Here is a 22639-nt window from a genome sequence, read left to right on the forward strand (position 1 = left end):
TCTCTGTTTGAGTAATATTACTTGATCAAGCCTTTTCTAACACTCCACACTACAAAGTAAGTATTTTTTGTATTTTTATTAAAGACAAAAAAAGTATGTATGATTCATGCTGATATCGGATCAATATCGGTATCGGCCGATGCGCAAGGCTGCAATATCGGTATCATTTCAGAAATGAAAAAGTTGTGTCGAGACAATGGATAGGCTAATCCTATTCATTGCACGTGATCAATTGTACAGATCAGGTCAAACAGAATACAGAGAAGATTTAAATAATTGTGGTAATTGAGTTATTTATTTTATTTTAATTTCAAGTTAGATGATGTTTCATCCTTTTAGTCCTGGTCCACTCGTAATCCGAAGAGAGGAAAGAGCAGCTAAAGGAAGGACTCAGGAAGAAGAGATCATAGGGCACAGACCAAGAGTGAAGTGGCCCAAAGCTGCAGATAGGAAAGAGTGGGAAGCAGTTATGGAACGCAAGCTCAGGCTTGACCACCCTGTAGCTGGCCACCTTTGATGAGGATGTTTAGTGTTAAAAAGACTGAAAACACCACCTGATTCAAAGGAACACGACTGATGATGCGTCTCAAATTACATCCTTCCCATGTCTAAGACACAGCTCCCACGCCACTCTCAAATGGTAAACGTCATGTGACTACCATCTGTTGGCCCAAAGGACAGTTTAACATCACATCCCGTGTTTAATGATTCCCATGGGTATGTAAGTCATTTGTTATTCGCATGTTTTGGTTTTTCGTCGGATGCCCTTTCTGACACAAACCTCAGCATTTATCCGAGCTTTGGGACACAAAAAAGACACTGGCTTGTGCTAAGTAACATAAAAGTTACATATCAGTGAGTATTAGAATAAATTATCCTGTGGTCTCTTGTGAAACAGAGCCGATGACAGATTTGTTCAGCTCAAGTCCAAAACCTCATCAGCTGTTCTTTGTGTCTTTGTCGTCACCATGGAAACAGAGGAAGAGGAGGGGTGATGTGTGTGTGTGGAGAGGGGAGTGTTGGAGGGGAGAAAAGTGGCAGAAGAACTGGGAGCAGAGGAGGTGGAAGTCCTGTGTGTGAACATGAGTTTTAGTTTGCTGATGCTGTTTCTCAGCCTCTCTTTGGCACAGCCAGCTGAAGGTAAGGTTATTACTCTTCTCACCTGACGCCAGTGCTAGCTTTGTGTGCTCACAGCGTGCTTGCTTGAGGATGCTTGGGCTTCTGCATCATTTACAACAGTCAGCAGCACAGCCCTTTTAATCATTAACTCTGAAGTCGATTAAACAATCACTGTTTAAGTTATTGTTGCTACAAATGCTCTGAGTGTTGTTGTTTATTTGCTGCAACCTTATTTATTTTATTTTTATTTTTTTTTTGAAGCAGCTAATGAGCCTTCACTAAAGTAAATGACGCACTTTACAGTGAAGAGCACAATAAAAAAAAAAACCTCTAATCCACAAGCTTCCACCGAGTCTAAACAACAAGCCACAAACGAGCCTGTCTCGAGTTTATAATTAGAAAACAACTTGTTTTTCTTTTTTTTCTTTTTGTCTCGCTGCTACAGGCGGGTGAAAAGTTGTCGACTTTTTATTTTTATTTTTACACATACATTCAAAGATGGTAATCTAAGGCAGTGTTTCTCAAATGGGGGTACGTGATGGCACTACAGGGGGCACTTGAGAGAGAGAAAGAGTGTAAATTTAACTGATAAAGTGTCAGTCTGACCTGAAATTATAAAAACTATAGAAATAAATCTATTCAGGAGCCACTAAATCAGTGTTTTTCAATCTTGGGGTTGGGACCCAAGGTGGGGTCATAAAATCTTAAACAACACACAATCTTAAACAACTTTCACTTTGTGAAATATAAATCTAGTTCAACTAAAATACAGTAAAAAAAAAAAAATAATTGATCACAAACATGATAAAAACAAACAAATTCTAGAAGGAAAAAAATGTATTTGGGGTAACCAGAAATTCTTTATATCAAAATGGGGCCACGATCCCATAAAGGTTGGGAACCAATGAGTCTCTTTAAAAAGTGTGTTATCAGTCGTTCATTCTATCTTATGCTCTATAGTTGTTTTTAATTAGTTTTCTAAGCAAAATGTTGTAGTTGGATAAATGGGGTACTTGGACTCAGAATGAAGAAAAAGGGGGTACTTGAGCCCAAAAAGTTTGAGAACCACTGGTCTAAGGTGGATGTCCGAGGACTGTTGTGGCTTTTTATTTGTGTGCATTGGATTCTGCCCCGCCACAGTAACATGATCCTCCCTGTCCCATTATCATGCATCCAATGACTCCTAACCTGAAGAATTTGGCTGAACATTAGTCAATAACACTCCCCTTACTCTGCTAGAAAGACATTTTTAATAAAAGAGCAGAAAAAAACAAACCACCCTCCACTCCTACTTGCTGAATATTTACAAAGAATGTCTTCAATCACGGGCGAGTGCAATAATTTCTTCGATATGTGCTTGCAACAGAAGAGGTCAGCTGTAATCTCTGACCAAACATCATACTCCTTTCCTTTTTCAGATACATCATCCTCTCCTTTGTCACTACAACTCAGTGTTGGGAAAACAACCCTAGGGTCTAAAACTGTTGACATCATTTGAACCAGAGAGTAATGTCTGATCTGGAAAGGACTGTCAGGACCTCAGTGTTGGTCTCTCTGTGTCCATCCAAAAAGAGTTTATAAAACAATGTAAAACAGGATTGTTTTTGTGACGCTGAGGCCCTGATATTATGAATTGCTCACTTTGATGAAGTTATGCCCTGTTTGACGTAAAGTAGGCAGATCATAGATGTGTTTGAGAAAGAAAGTCATTCTATATGTGCCAACAAATGAGTAACCTAATTTGGGATTATTGAGTAATTTGGATCCTTTGAGGGCATGTGAAGCAGTTCAGGCCTGAATTCTGTAGTTTCTCATTTGTTTACTGTCAGGCAAAGAAAAACAGAGAGAATTATCTTCACAATAAGACATTTGCTTCTTTTTATGCCAATGTGATTATTGGCCTGTTTTCAGTTTTTAGTTATACAGTTTAGAGTAGCGTGTTGTGGAAATTCATAAGTGTTGACATTTTTCAGCTCTCGTTCTATTTGGGGGATTCCTTCAGAGGTGGACAAAGTACTCGACTTCATCACGAGTGAAAATATTGATGCTGCTTGTCAAAAACTACTCTGATACAGATTTAAGTAATTAAACTCTGATGTGTTACGTATTTTCATTGTCATACATCTGAATAACACTGTGCTGTGTTTCATTGCCAACCATAACATTTAGAAATGGCATCAAATCAACAAAATTACAATTATATTCACAGACTGAGTAAAGAGCTGTTCAACAACTATATTATTATCATAAAATATATCTATATATCCATTGCTTGTAGTAACATTTGAGCACCATGAGGTATATTTAACAAAAACGAAATACCTAATAATGCAATGTTAATTACAGTATGTTATATCACGACTGCAATTGTTCAAAAAACACCACCACTATTAGAGGGGCTTTGACCCTATCTGGTTTCTTCTTGCACTGATGAGCCTGATGTCAAGCCATACGAGGGTCAACAGAAAAAAAATTCTATTACAACAAGAGAAAATGGAGTAAAAGTAAAATATTTGTCTTTCTAATGTTGTGAAGTGAAAGTATGAAGTGTCCCTCAAAAACATTACTCGTGTAAAGTACAGATATAGTACTTAAGTCCACCACTGGATTCATTTAACATTTATGGAAAATCAAAGAATACTTTTCTCTATGACAATAACTCAGTTACTCAACACAGAGTAAAAAAATAATTTAAAAAAATCGCTTTTGCTTTGAAAAACGACCTGATTTGTGAGGTTAGAACACAATACCTCCCCAGGCTGAAACAGTTGTGGTGAAATGAAACTGGAGAGAGGCACGCACCATAAAATGAATTATACAGGTTTACTGTGGCTGATGTTGGCGATGTAATGAAGCCATTTCCGCCTCTGCTCAGGAAGGGTGTAACCTGGCAGGCGACCCTGGGCTGACCACGGGCAGAAAAAGGCTCAGTGTGGAGGTTTTTTGGCTCTTTAAAGAGCACAGAGGTTGGTCCTTGCTACCAATTATTGGTTCAATTCCTCAGCTGTGGCCCTCGGGATTCTTTGTTTCTTTTTGTCTATTTTAGCACAGGGTCAACAAAAATCTTTGATGCACGAATGTGGGGACGGACAGTCAAGCTTATGAATAATAATTAATGGATATTTAACCTTTGTTTTAAAAAGCGCTTTGAGGTTTTCAAGATATAATCTATGTTGTTAAAAAATTAATATATATATATATACATTTTATTATTTTTTATTTTTACAGATAATTCAGTAATAATTAATACAAGCCACAAAAAATATGAGGAGAAACTTGGGAGCCGAAATCATCAAGGTCAGTGAGAAGGAAAGTGATAATGATGACGTTCTGTAATAAACAGGGGTCTCAAACTCATTTTAGTTCAGGGGCCAAATACAGACCAGTTTGATCTCAAGAGGGCAATGGATTTTATGCGGGAAAACCAGTGTTTTCAACATTATTATGCCCTGGTTTTTACTTGTACGCGTACATAAAATACGAAATAGGTAAAAAACCAACAATATCTAAGTAATAACTGACAGATGTCAGTCCCAACAGGATCTTTGATTTAACATTCCTAAATTTGTGACCAATTTCTATTTAATTAAGAAAAAAGTTATGTAATAATTTGATAAAAATTTAAAAATTTGTAAGAATTTTGATTTTATTTCAACAGTTAAACATTAAAAATGACTGCCATCATGCGATATAAGCACAGGGAAAACTGTGAGCCCCTGAAAATATTGTTGAGTTTCATTTACACAATGATTCATGTTTTCTCTGTCATTTTTACTTTCTCCTACGGGGCGAATTGGTTACTCCAAAAATTTGACACGTGTGCTGTAGGATAACAGAACATTCAGTGTTGTAAATGACCTGTCATCACATTTATTTTTCAGTCATTTCATTAAAAAGCTTAATATTCTTAAGATTTAATGATCAGATGTGTTTTTGTCATGCTGTTTCCTTTCATTTTCAGCTGAAATTAAAGTACATGTTACATTATCCATGCATCCCTCTGTTCTGCTCCTCCTGTGAGGATGTAACGTCCCATTAAAAGCACGTCTGAAGATTTGAGAGCATGAAATACTTCACAGATTTTGTCTTTTACTGTTTTTGTGCAGCAACCACAGTAATCCTGCTGGAGCGATCTATGATCTGTTGACAGAGTGAATCTTTCTTTCAGATTAAGCATGTGATTTCCTCCCAGCTTTTATTAATCAGAACATGTTTATCTACAGAAGAGCAGAGCTTATGAACTGTGCACACATTATTGCTGCTCTTAGCTCATAGATACTACAGAAGGGTGGGCCTGCACAACAATCACAGCTCTTAACTCAATATGATGAACATGAGATAAAGGGGAGGTAAATCCAGGACAAAAAACTCACAATACTTTTACATTGTCACTCAGTAGCAGCCATGGCAACTGCCCCCATAGAAAACACACAAAATGACTTGGAAAAAAAATACACAAAATCAAACTATTAAAAATGTACAAAATGACAGAAAAATATACAAAATGACAACAAAAATGTACACAACAAAAACTTATAAATGACACTCAAGGTGACTCCAAAAATACACAAAATGATTCTGTAAAAACATACAAAATTACAGATAAATACACAAAAGTACAGATAAGCACACAACATGCCAACTAAATTATACAAAAGACAACTACAATGATCAAAATTACTAGACTACTACAAGAGGCATGAACTTAACCTGCTCCCGACCAGGTTAGCCATCATCGTAACCACCATTTTGATTTACACCGTTAACTAATTAGCCAGCTTCGTAGTATATACTTACGGAACTAAATCACCATGGTAACTTATGCTGAATGACTAGCCTGGTCGGCACCAGGTTTTGCTCTGGCTAGGATCTTAGCGAGTGCTAAAGTCTCGCCTGCTGACCAATCAGATCTCTTAGAAAGCGAGCTGTCCAATAAAAGGCGATGTGTGAACACGCCACTGTGTGGATTTGATCTGACAGCTGACAGGAGAGAGAATATTTCGACATTGATGTAATCCTTTAATTTACCAATGACATCCTTTCGGAAAGATATATATTTATATCTAATGGATAATCTGCCTCTGTCGATCCGTATGCGTGGACGGGTGAAATCATAAGAATTAATTAATATATGACTTCACCCGTCCGCGCATACAGATCGAAACTCAGGCTTCATCAGCCGACTCTGTGAATGCGTAAAAGCGTGACATTATTTATGATATTAATTCATTGAATGGGATATCCCTCCTTGGTTCTTTCATTCCTGCATTTTCTGTAACAACAGTGTTGTTTTTTTATCTGAATTATGGATTTTAATTATTAATAATTTTCAACTTAGGTGACACCGAACCAGGTTATGAAGTGGAATAGATTTGAGTATAAAAGCTCCGCCTCCTGGTGCGCTACACTAACAGTGTTGCTCTTCGCTGTCATCATCGATTTAAATTCATTATATCTGTTTAAGATAAGCTGTTCCTCCATTGTAAATAGCATGTTGTTATCGACCGTCGTAAAACAGCTCCTCTTTTAAGGGAAATGTTTGGTTAGTTAAAGCCCGCTAATGGAGATTAATCCAGGATATAATTGTCTATATCCGTAGCATAGGGCCAAAAAGTTATTGAATTTGCAAAATGGCAACAAAAACACACAAAACCCTTTGTTTCCTGTGTTAATGCTCAGATTGGTCATTATTCTATGCTGACATGTTCATAATGTGACCCTCAGATCAAATACCATCATGTTTATGTGGCACCACTGTAATAAAAGTTGCCAATCTTTGCAGAACACTTAAGAGACTGTGTAACAATGGAGGACAGTGATTTAAATGTTAGAATTTCCACAGCAGGCTTTTGTGCCAGTCTAATCTCTGAATTATTGAAAGATGTTAAGTATTTAGTGTTTTCAGGCAGGCATCAAACAACTTTTGTATCAGTTTAAATTGATGATCTGAATATCTGATCATAGACACCTGTGCTTCAGGCAGCTTAGAGTATGATGTGGAAGCAATGATTTGTGGTTTTGGAATGAGTTTGTTTTGTTTCCAGTACTTTTCTGCTTTCTGTAGTTGTATGGTTTATTTAAGGCTTTTTACCTACACAACTGTGGATAATGCAAGTTCTTTCGATCATAAAAAAAACAAAACAAATAGGACTAGGCTTAATTCAACAACTTTATTTTGAAAGGGTCAAGTAACAATTACAAATAAACGTGACATGGTAATGTTGGTTCAAAATGGGCATGCAGATTAGAAAAGTAAAAAAGACAAATCAAGGCAATGAAAGCTATTGAAATTAAAGTAACAAACCAAGTTTACATTTTTTTGAACAGATTTAGTGCACGGTATAGTTGCAGACGAATTAAACAAAAAATAAATGAAACTTTTCATACAGGCGCGAAAAGGCCACCTCAACACGGCATGCTAGCTTAGTATTCTTGCCTGTGGAGTGGACGCTAAATTAAGTTTTTAAAAAATCCAGCATGTGTCATGAGCTATATTGGTTTCATTACCACTTATTGTTTAAAATTGATCTGCTTAGCGCATAATTTGATTTAATAGTTTTCTAAACACAGAGGCTACTTGTGGCGACAAAAGTAAGCTAACAGGTTTCTGCTAAAGCTACAAGAAGTTACAGACAACATAGCAACGTCGGTGTTGAAATGTTTGAGCCGGGTTTTCGAGTCAGACCACTGCAGGTCTGACCGAATCGCCCAGCTCATGTTTAATGTGCTCAGTAACGCATAGTCCAGTCCTCCCATGGAAACACCGGAGCAGCAGAGACCTAACTCTTCGCGGCAGCCGAGCTGACCACGGCGGTGAGATTCACGGTGTTCCTAGAAGGACACTGAGCATGGCAGAGTGAATGTCTCGGCTTTTTTAAGGTTAATGCACATATCCGACGCTACTTCCATTGGCCTCCTGTAGTTTACTGAAAGCCGGGACCAAAAAACAGTAAACGATAAGTACAGATGGCCGCCCTCAGATAGGGTTAGAACAAACACTCTGCGAAAAGCCGGTGGTGCAGCGGGTTTATATAGGATCCGTGACGTCATTTTAGCGTCACGGAAGTCCGGTGAAAAAAAAAATGTAAGAAAAATAAAACGTATGTAAAAATTGTTTTGTTGCTTTTGACTAGATTTGAAACAGTGTTTGTAAAAGTTGTGATATTTTTTTCTCTTTGGAAAGTGGAATACAAGTGTTAAAAGTGACAAAAATACCTTGTGCAAAAAAAAAAAAAAAAAAATTGTTACTTTTTTTGGTCTTAATTTAAATGAACCTAAATCAACTTGTTTTGTACCACGTACTCAAAACGAAAAATTGTACCCAAACACATTTTAGCACAAAGTACATTGATCAATTTCTAAACCAAACAATACATTAAATTTTGTTCTGGTTGCTCTTGGTTACCAAAAAATAAAACAATTCAAAAATACTAAAATATACTAGTAAAAATACAAATACACTACATTTTTGTGTGTGTTTTTTTTAAATTGAATGCAAAACCACCAACACTAAAAACAGGATCAAAAACAAAAAAATATCTTTGTGTTTTTGATAAATAATAGATTTTGTTTTTGTTTTGACCGCCAAAAATGTCAAACAATGTGTCTTGAAGACTTGAACACCAACTTTATCTATAAGCTGTAGATGAAGCAATAATATGTTTTTGTCAAATTAATGGATTACTGGTTATGTGAAAATGCATTTAAATAAACACCATTTAATTTCTTATTTATTGTTCATTAGAGGAAACAATCAAGTCAACTCAACTGCTTAAAAATAGAGAGCTTTAAAGCTTAGAGAGAGTAATATTTTTGGATTCTCTCAGCAGAAATGACTCCAGGGCAGTGGTTTTTTCAGCTAAGGGGTTTAAGGTTGTTTAAGGACAGGGATATCCAAAACATCTTATGACTTTACACATGATGGAAAACGTGCATTCCCAAACTTCATAAAACACTGTGTTACAGAGATAAACACCTGCCATCAAACAGGGATTAGTGGCTCTAAAGTGAGTCATGCCATCAATTAAAGCTTAAAAACAAAGCCTACCCGCCTGAGTTTGCTTACAGAGTACGGTCTACTTTGTTTATGAGGTTTGACAGTTCTCTTCGAACATCAGCAAACATTGCTTGTATTGTTTTTGCTTTCATTCATCCCAGGCTTCATCTGACAACAAAACGGTGGATGATTTCCACCTAGACTCTAAATTCTGGCTAGGCTCACTGACCAGGCACGAAGCCACAGCAGTAAACATTATTGTCAAGAATCCGAACAAAACATGCAGCTGAAATGTTACCCAAATGTCGTGTTTTCCACCCTTGAAATGCTTCAAACAAAGGAGCTGAAAGCAGTGAATCTAAAACAACACATGCGTTGTCACAGCTCATGTTATGACATGAGGCAGACTGTAAGCAGGTATGATCTGCTCTCTTTTGGACAGATTGGTACGGTTTAACCTCGCAGCAGCAACAACACAAGTCCATTGGAAGTGACAGTCATGCTCACCAAGCCAAGAGGTCGTTTTCAGGTCCTGTGCGTGTCAGCAGGCCCTCCCTGGGTGGAAGTCTGACCATCAGCACGCTGCCAGACAACATGACACGTGTTGTGGTGAGTGATGCCCTACACTGTTACCAACGGCATCATTTATAGAAGCTGTTTATTTTGATCTTCACATTTAAGCCATCCTTTGTTATGACCCTTTCCACCTTTGTTACGATCTGTTTACACTTTATCACACACTTGAAGAAGATGGCAATTTACTAGCATATTATTTAACCATTCTCCATGTAAACGATTTGACACACACTGAATGTGCGTCATTCCCTTCTGCAGCCTTTCATTTTGGGTGTTTTTTTCTGTTTGTAAGGAGGATTCTGGCAAGTACTACACATGGCAGAGTTTTGGTCCAGGAGACCAGCGCACGCAGGACCTGTGGGTGGACATGAATGATGCCAGGCACGGCCAAGTCAGAGTCCATGGAATTTTGTCCAATTCATACAAACAGGCTGTGGTAAGAAAGAAAGGAAATGTTTTATAATGCTCTACATAATTAGTTTATGGAAATCACAATTCAAATGGTCTTCTAAAGTAGATATGGACCACATGTGGTAAACTGGCGGCCCTCATTCTAATTTTGTGTGGCCCCCAAAGTAACCTTAAACCTTAAAAAAAACACCCAAAATTATAGAACAAAAATATGCAAAAGGACAACATAAACACATAAGACAATTACAAATATACACAAAAATAACATAAATATATAAAACAAAGGCAAAAATATGCAAAATGACTCCAAACAAACAGAAAACAACTAGAGCACATATGAGTGAAAAATATGCAGACAAAATAACAAAAAAACTACACAAAATACAAAAGAATGACAAAACAACAACAAAGAAATGCCAAAATAACAACAAAAAACCACCAAATCCTTTTTCCTGTATTAATGCTCAGAATGGTCATTGTTCTATCTGCTGACATATCTTCAGATGAGAGAATCAGTTTTTGTGGCCACATTGTGACTAAAGTTATCCATCTTTGATCTAAATTAAACACATTTGGGCTTTGAAAATGACTTGCTCATAAATAATACTAAGTCCAGTTTGTGTATGGTAATACAATGCAACAGTAACTTTAAAGAGTTTTTTCCTGTTGCCATGATCCAAATATGTTCTGTGATTGATTAATTCACTCTTAGATATTGCAGCTCAAGATGTATCCAGTTCAATCCCAGGGTACAGTTTTATAGCCTAAGATTAAAGCGTCTTTAATTCAGAATTCATAAAATTACTATTGAGTTGTTATGATGTCGAAGTGTTAGACTGGAAATAGCTTTGATGTTATTCAACTGGATAAATCAGTAAATCAGTATGTAGTTTGGAAGAATGGACACATTGATAAAATAATAATCATTAAAAACCTGGCATTAACTTAGATGATGCTCTAAACTTGTAACCTTATTAATATCTTTATTTAGATGGAAATGTCATGCAAATATCCCATTCTACTACTTTAAAATGCAGATGCATTGATGTCCTTTGAGTTTGTATCTCCTGTATTCACAGAAGGTGGCTCTGTCCTTCGACTTTCCTTTTTATGGTCACTACCTGCGGCAGATTACCATAGCAACTGGAGGTACATTCTCAATATAAATACAACTATTTCTCGAGCCCATGTTGCCAAAATAATAGAGTTCCACCTGGTGGTTTCTAGGTTTTATCTTCACAGGGGACGTTACTCACCGTATGTTGACGTCCACACAGTACATCGCCCCGATGATGGCTAACTTTGACCCCAGCTCCTCCAAAGAGTCAACTGTGCAGTACCTGGACAATGGTGCGACAGTCAGAGGCATCTGAACACGTGTTTCTTTGTGACTGCCTGAGGTTCTTACTTACAGACCTTCTCAATCCTCAGGTGAGGTGTTTGTGGTCCAGTGGGGGCGGGTCAGACTCTCTGGCAGAGAGGACATTGGAGCCTTTACATTTCAGACTGCTCTCCACAAAACAGGGATCATCACGTTCAGCTACCGAGATGTGAGATTCTCCTCCACTCTATACTCTAATCTGGATGGTTTAAAAAATCACTATAAGGTCTCTTTTGATAAAAGACTGTACGTATGGAAGCAAACATGTGATATCAGTAATATCGACTATAGTAAAGCTCTACTGGTGCTCACATTTGGAGTACATGTACTCAACTTGGTTTACTAGTGCGTACAGTTTTCTTGTGAAGCAAAGAGCGTACTAGTTAGCATTATATGTTACTGATGGGGCAGGGAGAGCAAATTCAGAAATATTACAACCAATCAGGGAGCTGGAATTAGTTATAATTCCTCTTACTGCATGTGCATTAGGTTTACTGGTACTACTAGTGAGAATTGGAGTGTAGTACTAATAAAATAATTACTTGCTTTACTAAAGGGTTTTGGCACAATAGAGTAGACCTTACTAGTAAAACAAAATCCTTTACTAGTAGATAATTGTGTGTTACTAGTAGTAGTTGTAGTGGACCTAAAAATATGTTACTAGTGACACAAACTTGTGTTCTAGAAGAAGATTTTGATTTACTAGTAAGGTCTGCTCTATTCGCACCCTAGTGCTTCAAACACCTTGACTATTGAACATTTTGTCTACTAGTACTACTTGTACACTCAAAATCTCACCAGTAGTACCAGTAGACTGTTTTAATCTGCTAGTAGTACTGGTAGCCCTAAAGCAAATGAAGTAGGAGGGATGAGAACCAAATCAATTGTTTTTTCTAAAGCCAATGGCAAGCCTGAATTTTCTTACCCCGCCTTCTTATTAACATATAGGGCTGACTAGTAGTACTAGTAACACGTTTTGTTTCACTCGTAGTTTGAGTGACACTTTTTTATTTCACTAGTAAAGTGCACACTAATTAATCTATATTAAGAACATGTAGGCTACTCCATTCGAATACCAATAGTAGTAGAACTTATCTGTGATCGATATCACTGATATCATATTCATGCTCAAATGGCTTCCCGTATTTATTGTGTTTGTAAACACTTGTTTTTCAGATCCCTCATTCTTTAGAGGTCATCGGCACGTCTGAACTTTCAGTGAAGGCTGGTTTGTCTGATGCTTTCATGGTTACGTCCTCATCTTTACCATCATCAGGTCTGAAGTACCGACCTTGTTATGGGTACACAAAATTAAAAGGTGATTAGATGCATTTAGGCTGATATTGGAATTATTCTTGATTTTTAGATGCCCAGCAAAAAACTATCTACGAGTACCATCGAGTTGAGATCGACAACACAAAGATCACCAACTATTCTGCTGTTGAGTTTACTCCACTGCCAAGTGAGTGACTGTCCAAAGCAGCTCAGCAGATCCATGCTAACCAGATACACACAGACATCAGATGGTGCTTGTGTTTCTCTGCTCAGTGTGTCTTCAACACAACAACTGTGATCTCTGCCTTTCCTCCAACCAAACCTCTGGCTGTAGCTGGTGCAACGTACTCCAGAGGTGAGTATGACGTTCAGTCGCCGTCATACAAGTTGATAAGAAAATTGATGATGAACTCTCAGATGTATGGCTTTAGGTGTTCAGATGGCATGGACAGACACAGACAAGAATGGATCGATTACGCCTGCTCTGAAGAGGTGAGACCAGACTGGACCAGACATGGGCAACTGGCGACCCAGGGGCTACATGCGGTCCTCTGTTAAATTTTTGTGCAGTCCCTAAAATAAATGCACAAAAGCAATCTTAAAACACACACAAGACAACAAATATACACAAAAATAAGAGTAAAATACTCAAAATGAACAAAGAAATTAGACACTAGTAGTAGTGGGAATCTTTTGGAACATCATAATTCGATTCGATTACGAATTCATGCATCTTGATGCATATTTTTTTTTTTACAAATTTCCTACATTTTGTGACAATTTTAAAATAAGATTTGGGGAAATTTTGTGGAACGATTTGAGGAAAAATGTAGGATTTTGGAAAAACGGAGAGTTCTTTCAACAATTTCAGACTAAAAATGGCTGCCATTATAAGCATGAAAAAACTAAGTCCTGGAGAAAATTGTGGAGTTTCATTGAACTTGTGTATTTGGAGGGACTGAGATATTATCAACTAAATTATTTGGTAATTTGCATGTTTTCTATGTCATTTGTACTTTCTCCTGCTGGTTGATCTGGATGCTCTAGGGCCGGATTTGTGCCCCCGTTCCTCTCATGTCACAGGGTTCTACCTCAGAGCGGTTACACCCTGGACAAGATGCCAATATGGAGACAGATCTCACATTCACAAGCTTATTCACTCTTATGCACAATTCAGGTTCCATTCACCTGAAGCCACAATATACTGCACCAACCAACCAATCATAAGCCAAACATGCACAATAAATAAACATAGAAAGGTCCCAGGTCTCCACGCCTTTATTGAAACCCTACCCTTTCTTCAAGTGAGTCATTAGTAACTGCTGCCTGAAAACATCCTTTATTTATCTGTTTATATATACATATATATATATTTATATATATGTATATAAGCTCAGGATTGACATGGTGTTTTTGTACAGAGTAAAGATGCGACCTGTGAGGACTACAGAGGGGACACCACAGAGGGTACACCACAGACTGAAACTACGACTTCTCCTCTTCAAAAAGGATGTAAAAGTCATGGTGAGACATTTATTGTTAGTATTGTTAATTAAAAGATGAATGCAATATGAAACATCTTTTTTTAATGTTTAATGTTTTTTTCCAGATGACACCAAGCATCATATACTTAAAACTGGCAGTGGTGAGTCTGATTCTCCTGGTAGATTCTCCTGGTACAGGGGTCACCAACACGGTGCCCGAAGGCACCAGGTAGCCTGCATGAACTATGTGAGGGGCCCTCTGGAGCCCTAGTTACCAATGAGCTCCATCTAAAATCTGATTTACTTTCCAGGATTCAAACTCACAAACATAAATACATGATATGGCAGATTTAGTTAGTACTTAATAGAGTTAAATACTGCTGCAAGTGAGTTTTAGTGTTAAATTACCATCTTACATTTTTCATTTTCACCAAACATTTAAATGTTTTTAAGTGTTGCAGATTTGGTGTATGGGTTGTGGTATGCTATATTTAATGTAAAATATGACATAATTGTTACATTTTACAAATGTTACATGTTATTTAATTAGTTAAAAGTTGTTTGTTTTAGCTAGTAAAATTGGAAGATGATAATTTTCTATGAAATGTAATGAAAATGAAGCTGCATAAATTAGAAGTGTTGCATGCTGAAACTTAAACATTTCCTACTTTTTTAAGTTACTGTTAGCTTTTCTTGTTATCTTACCCTCTAATTAAAGTAAAAGCGTAAAGATTTAGTATTTTAAAAAGTGCTTTTGAAACTGGTAGCCCTTCAGACTATTCAGGACCTTTAAAGTAGCTCACAGTTTCAGAAAGGTTGGTGACCCCTGTCCTGGTAGATTCTCCTGGTAGAGCTTTCAAACCTTAATGTATTTGTTTGGCTGCAGATGTAAAAGCTGACACCTCGAGTACTGACGACGGTGCTGTGAACACTGGAGTCATAGCTGGCGTAGCAGCTGCTCTGGTATTACTCTTGGCACTGATAATTGTAGCTCTTTACATTAACTGTCATCCTAATACTGCTGCGTCAGCGCTCTACATCATACAGGTGAGATCAAAACATTCAACACGTTCACAGACATTGGGGACATTCAAAGGCATGTAATTCTTTTTACATGCAACTCAAGCCTTTGTCATTTTTCAGAGACGTAACAACTACTGGCCATCTCTGAAGTTTCAAAAACAACAACCTGGTTACAGAGAGGTGGAAGGGGAAGGTCATGAGAAAGACGGCATCGAGGCTGCGTTGTGTTGAGATGTTCAATCCAAACATTCATCTGTTTTTCCAGGTTTTGCTACTAATGGCTTTAAGCAGACTGTGCTCCATGGGTGCCAGATCTGATCCCAGACTACACATTGCAAAAATGCAGGATAATATGAGGTGCTATTACCAGTCCATGCTGAAATGAAGGATAGAAGTAGGTTTAAAAATGGCTTTTAGAATCTTAGGAAGAATACCACATGGATTTACTCAAACATTGCAGGCTGGATTTCATCGTTAGTTATATGAACACACACCAGTCAGTCCAGTGGAGTTTCCCCCATGTCTGCTAACAGTAGAATAAAACAATATTCCCATATGTTTGTATTGTTGAATGTAATGAAAATGTAAATAATTTCTTATTGTTGTATCTCTTACGATGGTTGTGGACTTCCTCTGATTACACAAAAATGTTTTTACCTGCAATAAAATGTTGATATACTTTTTAAAATGCTTTTTATGTTAAGGGTCATGTGGTTCTGGAGTTTATTGGTCATGTACACACACACACACACACACACACACACACACACACACACACACACACACACACACACACACACACAAATAAGCTGTTTTTGACATCTTTGAAAAAGAGAAGTCAGACAAAATTTTCATCCACAAAGTAATTTTGTTGTGCCTCCGATTTGGTTCATTTCATTTTAACTTAATATTTTATTTTTTATTTTTCTGGGCTACGCTCATATGTTTTGGTTGCAAATTTTGTTGTAACATATCTGATATCGAGGAAAACACAACATATTTATAACAGGAGAAATCCAGTAAGAAGTGTGTCCGATCTTTCAAAAATGAGGCTGAACAATAAGATTGTAGACATTTGATCAAACATGGCACCTTTGATATAATTCTGTGTGGCCCTCAAAGTAAACACACAAAATGACTACAAATTCACCCAAAAGGACAACAAAAGTCCACAAACGTGACTCCAAAAATGCACAAAATACACAAAAGGACATCAGAAAAATATGATGACAACAAAAATTCACAAAATTACTCCAATAACAAACACAAAATGACAAAACAATACACAAACTGAACTGAAACGAAAGGGCAACAATAAAAATACACAAAATCTCTAGAAAAATACATAAAATAACAAACAAAAACACACACATAGACTTTTTTTTTTCATTCTCTTGTGCCAATACTCATTTTTCCTACTCAGGCTCGATTTTTGACAGTCCCCGTCTGTGCATCGATATGTTTTCTTTTAAATAAAATAATTAAATATAATGAAAATAGAACTGGAGGGTTACATTCAATCATTGTAGCACTTTGGTCAGCAGATGTCACTCTAAACAAAATTATGACAGGGTATGTGAACGTGGCAGACATGTAAGATGTGAAATTTCAAATTTGCTGCAGCTGGATTGGTACCGTTAATAATAATAATAATAATAATAAAACCTATAACATTTAATATTACTGCATTTGAGATTTGTGATAAGGAGCAGGCGCGTACACGGGTTCGATTAAATTACTTTGTGGTTATCCATAATTTAATTCATGACAGAAATCAAGAGAATGGCCCATAGATGTTGTCAATTATTTTATAAAATGACCAAATATTAATTTAATGACAAAAAAAAAAAAATTGAAAAAAAAAAATTGAAAAAACGCGCCACCCCTTCCCTTTCTTCGCGGGCACGTGCATCCCAGGGAGGGAGGACCGGGGTCGGTCGGGAGCGCGCTATCCGTGTCTGCTTAGTGGACTGACAGCCAGCTGTGCGGCTACGACAACAACAGCCTCCTGGATTTTCCTTCATCAAACACATCTGTGTGGCTGCCACTATTTTTGTTAGTGGCGAGTTTTTTCAAAAGGCTAACACCCATTAGCACACAGCTACATCCAGAATCACCGGAGGTTTGGGCGCTACCACAGCATTCGTTCAACATGAATCCGCCGTGTAGCAGATGTAATCGAATCGTTTACCCCACGGAAAAAGTGAACTGTCTGGACAAGGTAAGGACACGGAAACGATGTTACACGGTTTTCCAGTTTAAATACCACAACACCAGTCCATTATTTTATGTGTAGTCGCTGCACTTTTCTGTGCCCTTTTCTACATTTACGCTTGCGGCACGTTTTTTGTGAATGAAACGAACTGAACAGGTACCTCGTTAGCTAGGCGTGCTAACGCCTAGCTAACGTCCGGAAGGAGAGGAAATCACTTTAATGCAGACCAGAAACATGAATTAAGCTTCATGGTAACGTGATATTTTAGCGTGTTGTGTGAAAAGCAGACGTGTGTTTGGTGAAGTTAATGGCTTTTAGGTTGAGCTGTAATTCCAGCCTCTAAAGCAGCGGTGCTCGGGGTTTGTAACAGCCGAGCCCGGCCTGGGCCTGGCAGGCACCGCTGCTTCCAACAGCGCTGATTGATCTCACCGAGATGTTACACCTAATAATACCTAATAATAAACAACTTCAGACATCTGCATCGTATTTGAACATCAGTCTCATAGCTAGGAAAGAAAATATGTATCTATCTTATAAAGGTAAGTTTTCCTTAACCAAGAAGATACATTTAGATGTTTAAATATTATATATGTTATTATTATTATTTTTATTACTATTTTACATAGCTCAATAGATATTTTTGAACATTTCCAGTGTTTCTGAATTGAGAATTCAAATTCAAGGTACAACACTTTGTCCCAATCAGATATCAGCTAAAAAGGAACTATCCAACTATATTAGCCTACATCTAAAATCTCCCATACATAATTTATTGTTATTGGATTTATGGAGGTTATTTTTCAGTCTTCATATATATATATATATATATATATATATTAGTTCTTATCAATTGTAGAACATACTGATGTTTAAATTAAACTAGTGGTTATTTTGCACTTAAGAAATATGTTTTGTTTTTTTTTGTTTGTTAATTTTTTAAATTAGATTTATTAAGGTTGATCTTCTAGCTCATATTGTATCTCTTAATATTGGTATTGGCCGATTCTGAAGACATCTAAATGGGTATCGTGTCGGAAGTGAAAAAATTGGGACACCCCTAGTTATTTATAAGTGTCCATCCACACCCTATATTATTCAGAGCAGTTTTTTTTTTTATTTAAATTTTGTATTTGTAATTGTCAGATTCACTCGTTAATATCGGCTGAGGATGATTAGTCCTGCAGTGTTTGGTCTAATCTGAGCCACAGTGATAATCCCATCAGTTCCACCTATAATCACTCTGTTTGGGTCACTGATCTAAATCAGGGCAGTGAATGACTATGTGCTACATGTACCATATCTCTGCTGTAGTTTTAACTCTTATTTTTAATTGTTTAATGGGATAGTTAAGGATTGCCACCCCTATTATTTGATTACGATTCACCTTTTGTGTAGTACAGTAACATGCTTTGGCTGGGTGGGGTCTAGTTGCTCAGTATGAGAATGAATGTTTTTGTAATCCAATGCCATGTTGGGGGTGGGTTGATAATTGGGCTTTTGGATGTCTGAATGACTGACGAGTGAAAATCAATCCTCTTTCAAACATACTTGTGTCTGAGTTTTACTGTTAGAGAAGGTGGAGAGCCATCACATAAAGCACTTATCTGTGTTAGCATTAGCTCTCCACAGCATGTATTACTGTTCTGCTGCAAAAATGTGACAGATGTTTCCCCAAAGTGCTCTTAAATAAAATCAATCCAACTATGATCTCTGCATCTACAATCAGAGCAGCCACTTCATACACGGGAATGTGGGATGTGTTAATGTGGCCATGTAGAAGGCGGTTATTGATGTGAGTCGAATTGCCACAAATGCAGCCTAAATGCACTGTGGAACATTCCTGCAGACAGACACTCCCATAAAACGTGCTCTGTCAGAGGCCTGCAGTGCCGTCTTCCTGCTTCCCACACAGCACAGGAGCCAAGCCCGCTGTTTGCCTTCTATTCTGCATCAACATCTCCAACAACACCAAAGCAATGGCACCCTCATTGATTTTAGTTTGCTTTTTTCCTCTGATTTGACTGAGGATGGTGGTCCTTCAGGTTGCCTTCACCTGTTGGGATCTGGCGATTTACCCGTATAACTTGTATTATTGTCTTGTTGTCTCGTCCGTTATAGGAGTGAAGAAAAGACGAGTGTAATTTGTCCTGTCAGCTGCATTCCGGTGTAGCAGGGCTGGGCCGCCGAGCATGCAATAAAACAGGAAGTGCATTTCTGTTGAAGCTGTTACAACTCCTTTCCTTGGTATATTTTTAATCATTTAGAACAGTGTTTCTTTAACTTTTTTCGCTGAAGTACTCCCTTTTTTATTTCTGAATTCAAGTATTCCCTTTGTCTGACTACATTTTTCTCAGAATATGGTGGAAAAAAAACAACTATAGAGCATAATGGTGGAATTAATGAGTGATAACACACATTTTATAGAATCTCATTTTATTTAGTGTAGTAGTGACTCCCAACTTTTTTAGGATCGTGACCCCATTTTGATATTAAGAATTTCTGGTGACCCCAAAGACATTTTATTCTAGAATTAGTTTTGTGTTTTAGTTGAACTAGATTTACAAAGTGAAAATATTGAAATACAGTTGTTTAAGATTGCAAGTTATTTTGATTTAAAAAAAAAAAAAAAATTGTAATTGAAACATTTCAAAAATCTATTTTAATTTTTCAGAAATTTCAGGTGACCCCACAAGGGGTCCTAAACCCAAGGTTGAAAAACTGTGGCTCCTGAATAGATTTACTTTTATAGTTTTTAATCAGTTCTGGTCATATCACACCTGGGGTGGGACCAAGACTCTCACTTTATTTGTTATTTTCCACTTTCTCTCAAGTACCCTCTGTAGTGCCATCATGTACCCCTAGGGGTACACGTACCCCCATTTGAGAAACAGTGATTTATAAAGGTGATATTATGGTTGCTGTCAGACTTGTATTGCTGCATTGATCTCAGTAGCTCTTCTTAGATTGCATTAAAGGTCAGTCTTGACTTGCTGCTATGATAACGTGAGTGACGAGTTACCACTCCCCACTGTGATGTGTTACTCAAGATAAATCAAATAATTCAGCAGCAGATTGATGTTAAATAGAAGATAAATAATCGGTAACAATTGGTAAGCATTAATAATCACAAATCGGTTTGAAATCGAATCAAGATTTTATTGGAATCAGGAAATTTGGCTGATGAAGCACCCCTATTATTCTCCGCCTCAGGAGGTAGAAATAGTGTGTTTTCACAATAAAGTGTGTCTGTGTTGAGTGGTTAGGCTGAAAGCTCCTCAGAAACTCCGAGGACAGACTGTTGTTGCTCTACTGTCTGCTTCGAGTGAGACTCAATGACGACCCCTGTTCTCGCCTGCAGGAGTTCAGACCCTGTCGTCTAACATCTCTAATGCAATTTATTAGTATATAACAGTGATGAATGTTTGCTACGCGTTGCACTCGGTTCCTCTGTAGTAAATCTACTGTGTTGGCCCATTTATAATTATACATGTCACCGACGCGTTTATGTGCAAGCTCAGCCTTAGCAACTGGTCACAAACAACACTCTCAGCTCTTCATTCTTTGACTTTGTAAGAACATTTAGGTTTTCTGATTAGCAGTGAGAGTGATTGGTTTGTATGTAGCCAAGCTTTAATTGAGCTTTTGTTTAAAGCAGCCAGTTAATTAGGTACCAGCATCATTTCAAAATGTACCAAGATAAAGAAAAACATTAATATGTAGAAAGACAGTGTATTTGAAAGCCTCCAATTTTCTGTTTTACACACATTTCATCAGCTTTCCATAATTACATGTCCTTACTGGCTGAAATACATGTGAGTAAGTAGGAAATTACATAATCCACTTCCTAAAAGGGGAATGGAAATAATGTTACATTTTTAGTGTATATTTTTTTTACACAAAATAAAGCAGAAATTACAAAAAACTCAGAATGCATATTTGGGGTCAATATCACACATTTACATGTAATTCTACATGTAAACTAATGGGTGGAGACAAGGAAATTTCAATATGACACTTGCAATATTGTTTAATATTTTTGCTTGATTACGTTTATGAAATAAATACAATGATTAATTAACTCATTCAGTGCCAGCCATTTTCAGATTTTCTACCCCCCTCAGTGCCAGCCGTTTTTGAGCATTTTGACTGATTTTAAAGACTCAGAATATTTTCTACTATGACTATCTGAAATCTGACATCAGATTCTGAAAGATTGAAGCCTCTACTTTCATCAACAAAAAAAAAAAAAATTGCTTCTGGCTCATTTCGTTCTTTTGTAATCAGCTGTTGAATAGAGCAAGTTTTACACAAATCTTCAGTTTCAGAGCAAAAAGCTGAGAAAACAGGCTTTTTCAAAAAAATATATATATTTTCCTATCTGGCTCATAGGCTAGGGGTAGTTTGTCATTTCTGTATGTTTCCACAATCTTTTAATTATGAGAGTTAGATGGGTACTATAGCTACTTTATTTCAAGTTAATTGCAGACGGAGAAAATATGATTATTTCCAAAATGTTTTGTTGTTTGTACTTGGCCGAGTCAATAGTAAAAAATACAGTGCACGTTGCTAAGTGTATGTGATCTCTCATGTGTTAGGTACGAACACAGTTGTTTTCTTTAATAAGATTTTAAACCCAATCTTCCTCACAGACACGGCGATAAATCTGACATTTGTTTTTTTTAGTCCAGCTGCAGTGTGTGCAGGTCCATTTGTCTCTAATGGTTTCAGTGTGCTTTCATCTAAGTGCCATATTGGGCTTCTGGTGGAGATGTGAGCCTCAATTGTTCAGCTCCATCTCAATCCCCGGAAATTTGCAAAGGAAGAGGTTAAAGGCCAGGGAATATATTTGGCACACTGTGCAACTCTTGATTCTTTACTGGCTTTAGCGTTTAAGGAAGCAAGCTACAGCCAGTACTTAAATGTGTAATGTACTAATAATAGATCCTCCAATATTCCCTGATCATATAAAATGGACATAAAAGGTAGCATTCACATTCTAAAATGGAAAAAACAATCTGAACCTGTTTTAATTTTTTTTTTTTTTTTTTTTCTCTTTAATGTGTATATATATATATTTCTCTTTATTTAAAATCAGGCCCCAACATGACAGAAATGCCTCATATGCTTGTTTTGAAACAATATCACACATTTACACACTA

The 22639-nt window shown here is 37.1% G+C and overlaps 2 protein-coding genes across 3 annotated transcripts in view; both read left to right on the plus strand.

The window, feature by feature from the left end:
- The first annotated feature begins 1019 nt into the window (after positions 1 to 1019).
- LOC114468387 (plexin domain-containing protein 1-like) lies at positions 1020 to 15948 on the plus strand. Of its 2 annotated transcripts, none has more exons than XM_028455251.1 (14): positions 1020 to 1140; positions 9558 to 9724; positions 9984 to 10127; positions 11182 to 11251; positions 11330 to 11452; positions 11534 to 11652; positions 12660 to 12759; positions 12850 to 12945; positions 13032 to 13113; positions 13190 to 13250; positions 14180 to 14282; positions 14368 to 14403; positions 15129 to 15289; positions 15386 to 15948. In XM_028455251.1, exons 1-14 carry the CDS (start codon positions 1083 to 1085, stop codon positions 15494 to 15496), a joined length of 1431 nt encoding a protein of 476 aa, XP_028311052.1. In that variant the 5' UTR covers positions 1020 to 1082; the 3' UTR covers positions 15497 to 15948. The 2 variants fall into 2 exon arrangements, with proteins under 2 accessions (XP_028311052.1, XP_028311051.1); XM_028455250.1 differs by lacking the exon at positions 1020 to 1140 and adding an exon at positions 7537 to 7932.
- Positions 15949 to 17181: 1233 nt separating this feature from the next.
- The window catches only part of lasp1 (LIM and SH3 protein 1), a 29068-nt gene continuing 23610 nt past the window's right edge, over positions 17182 to 22639 (plus strand). The window contains exon 1 of the mRNA XM_028455847.1: positions 17182 to 17486. Coding sequence (XP_028311648.1) covers positions 17418 to 17486 — 69 coding nt within the window. The 5' untranslated portion in view covers positions 17182 to 17417. The remainder of the gene's footprint in view (positions 17487 to 22639) is intronic.

Source organism: Gouania willdenowi, chromosome 8, assembly GCF_900634775.1.
Source record: "Gouania willdenowi chromosome 8, fGouWil2.1, whole genome shotgun sequence".
NCBI classification, from domain to species: Eukaryota; Metazoa; Chordata; class Actinopteri; order Blenniiformes; family Gobiesocidae; genus Gouania; species Gouania willdenowi.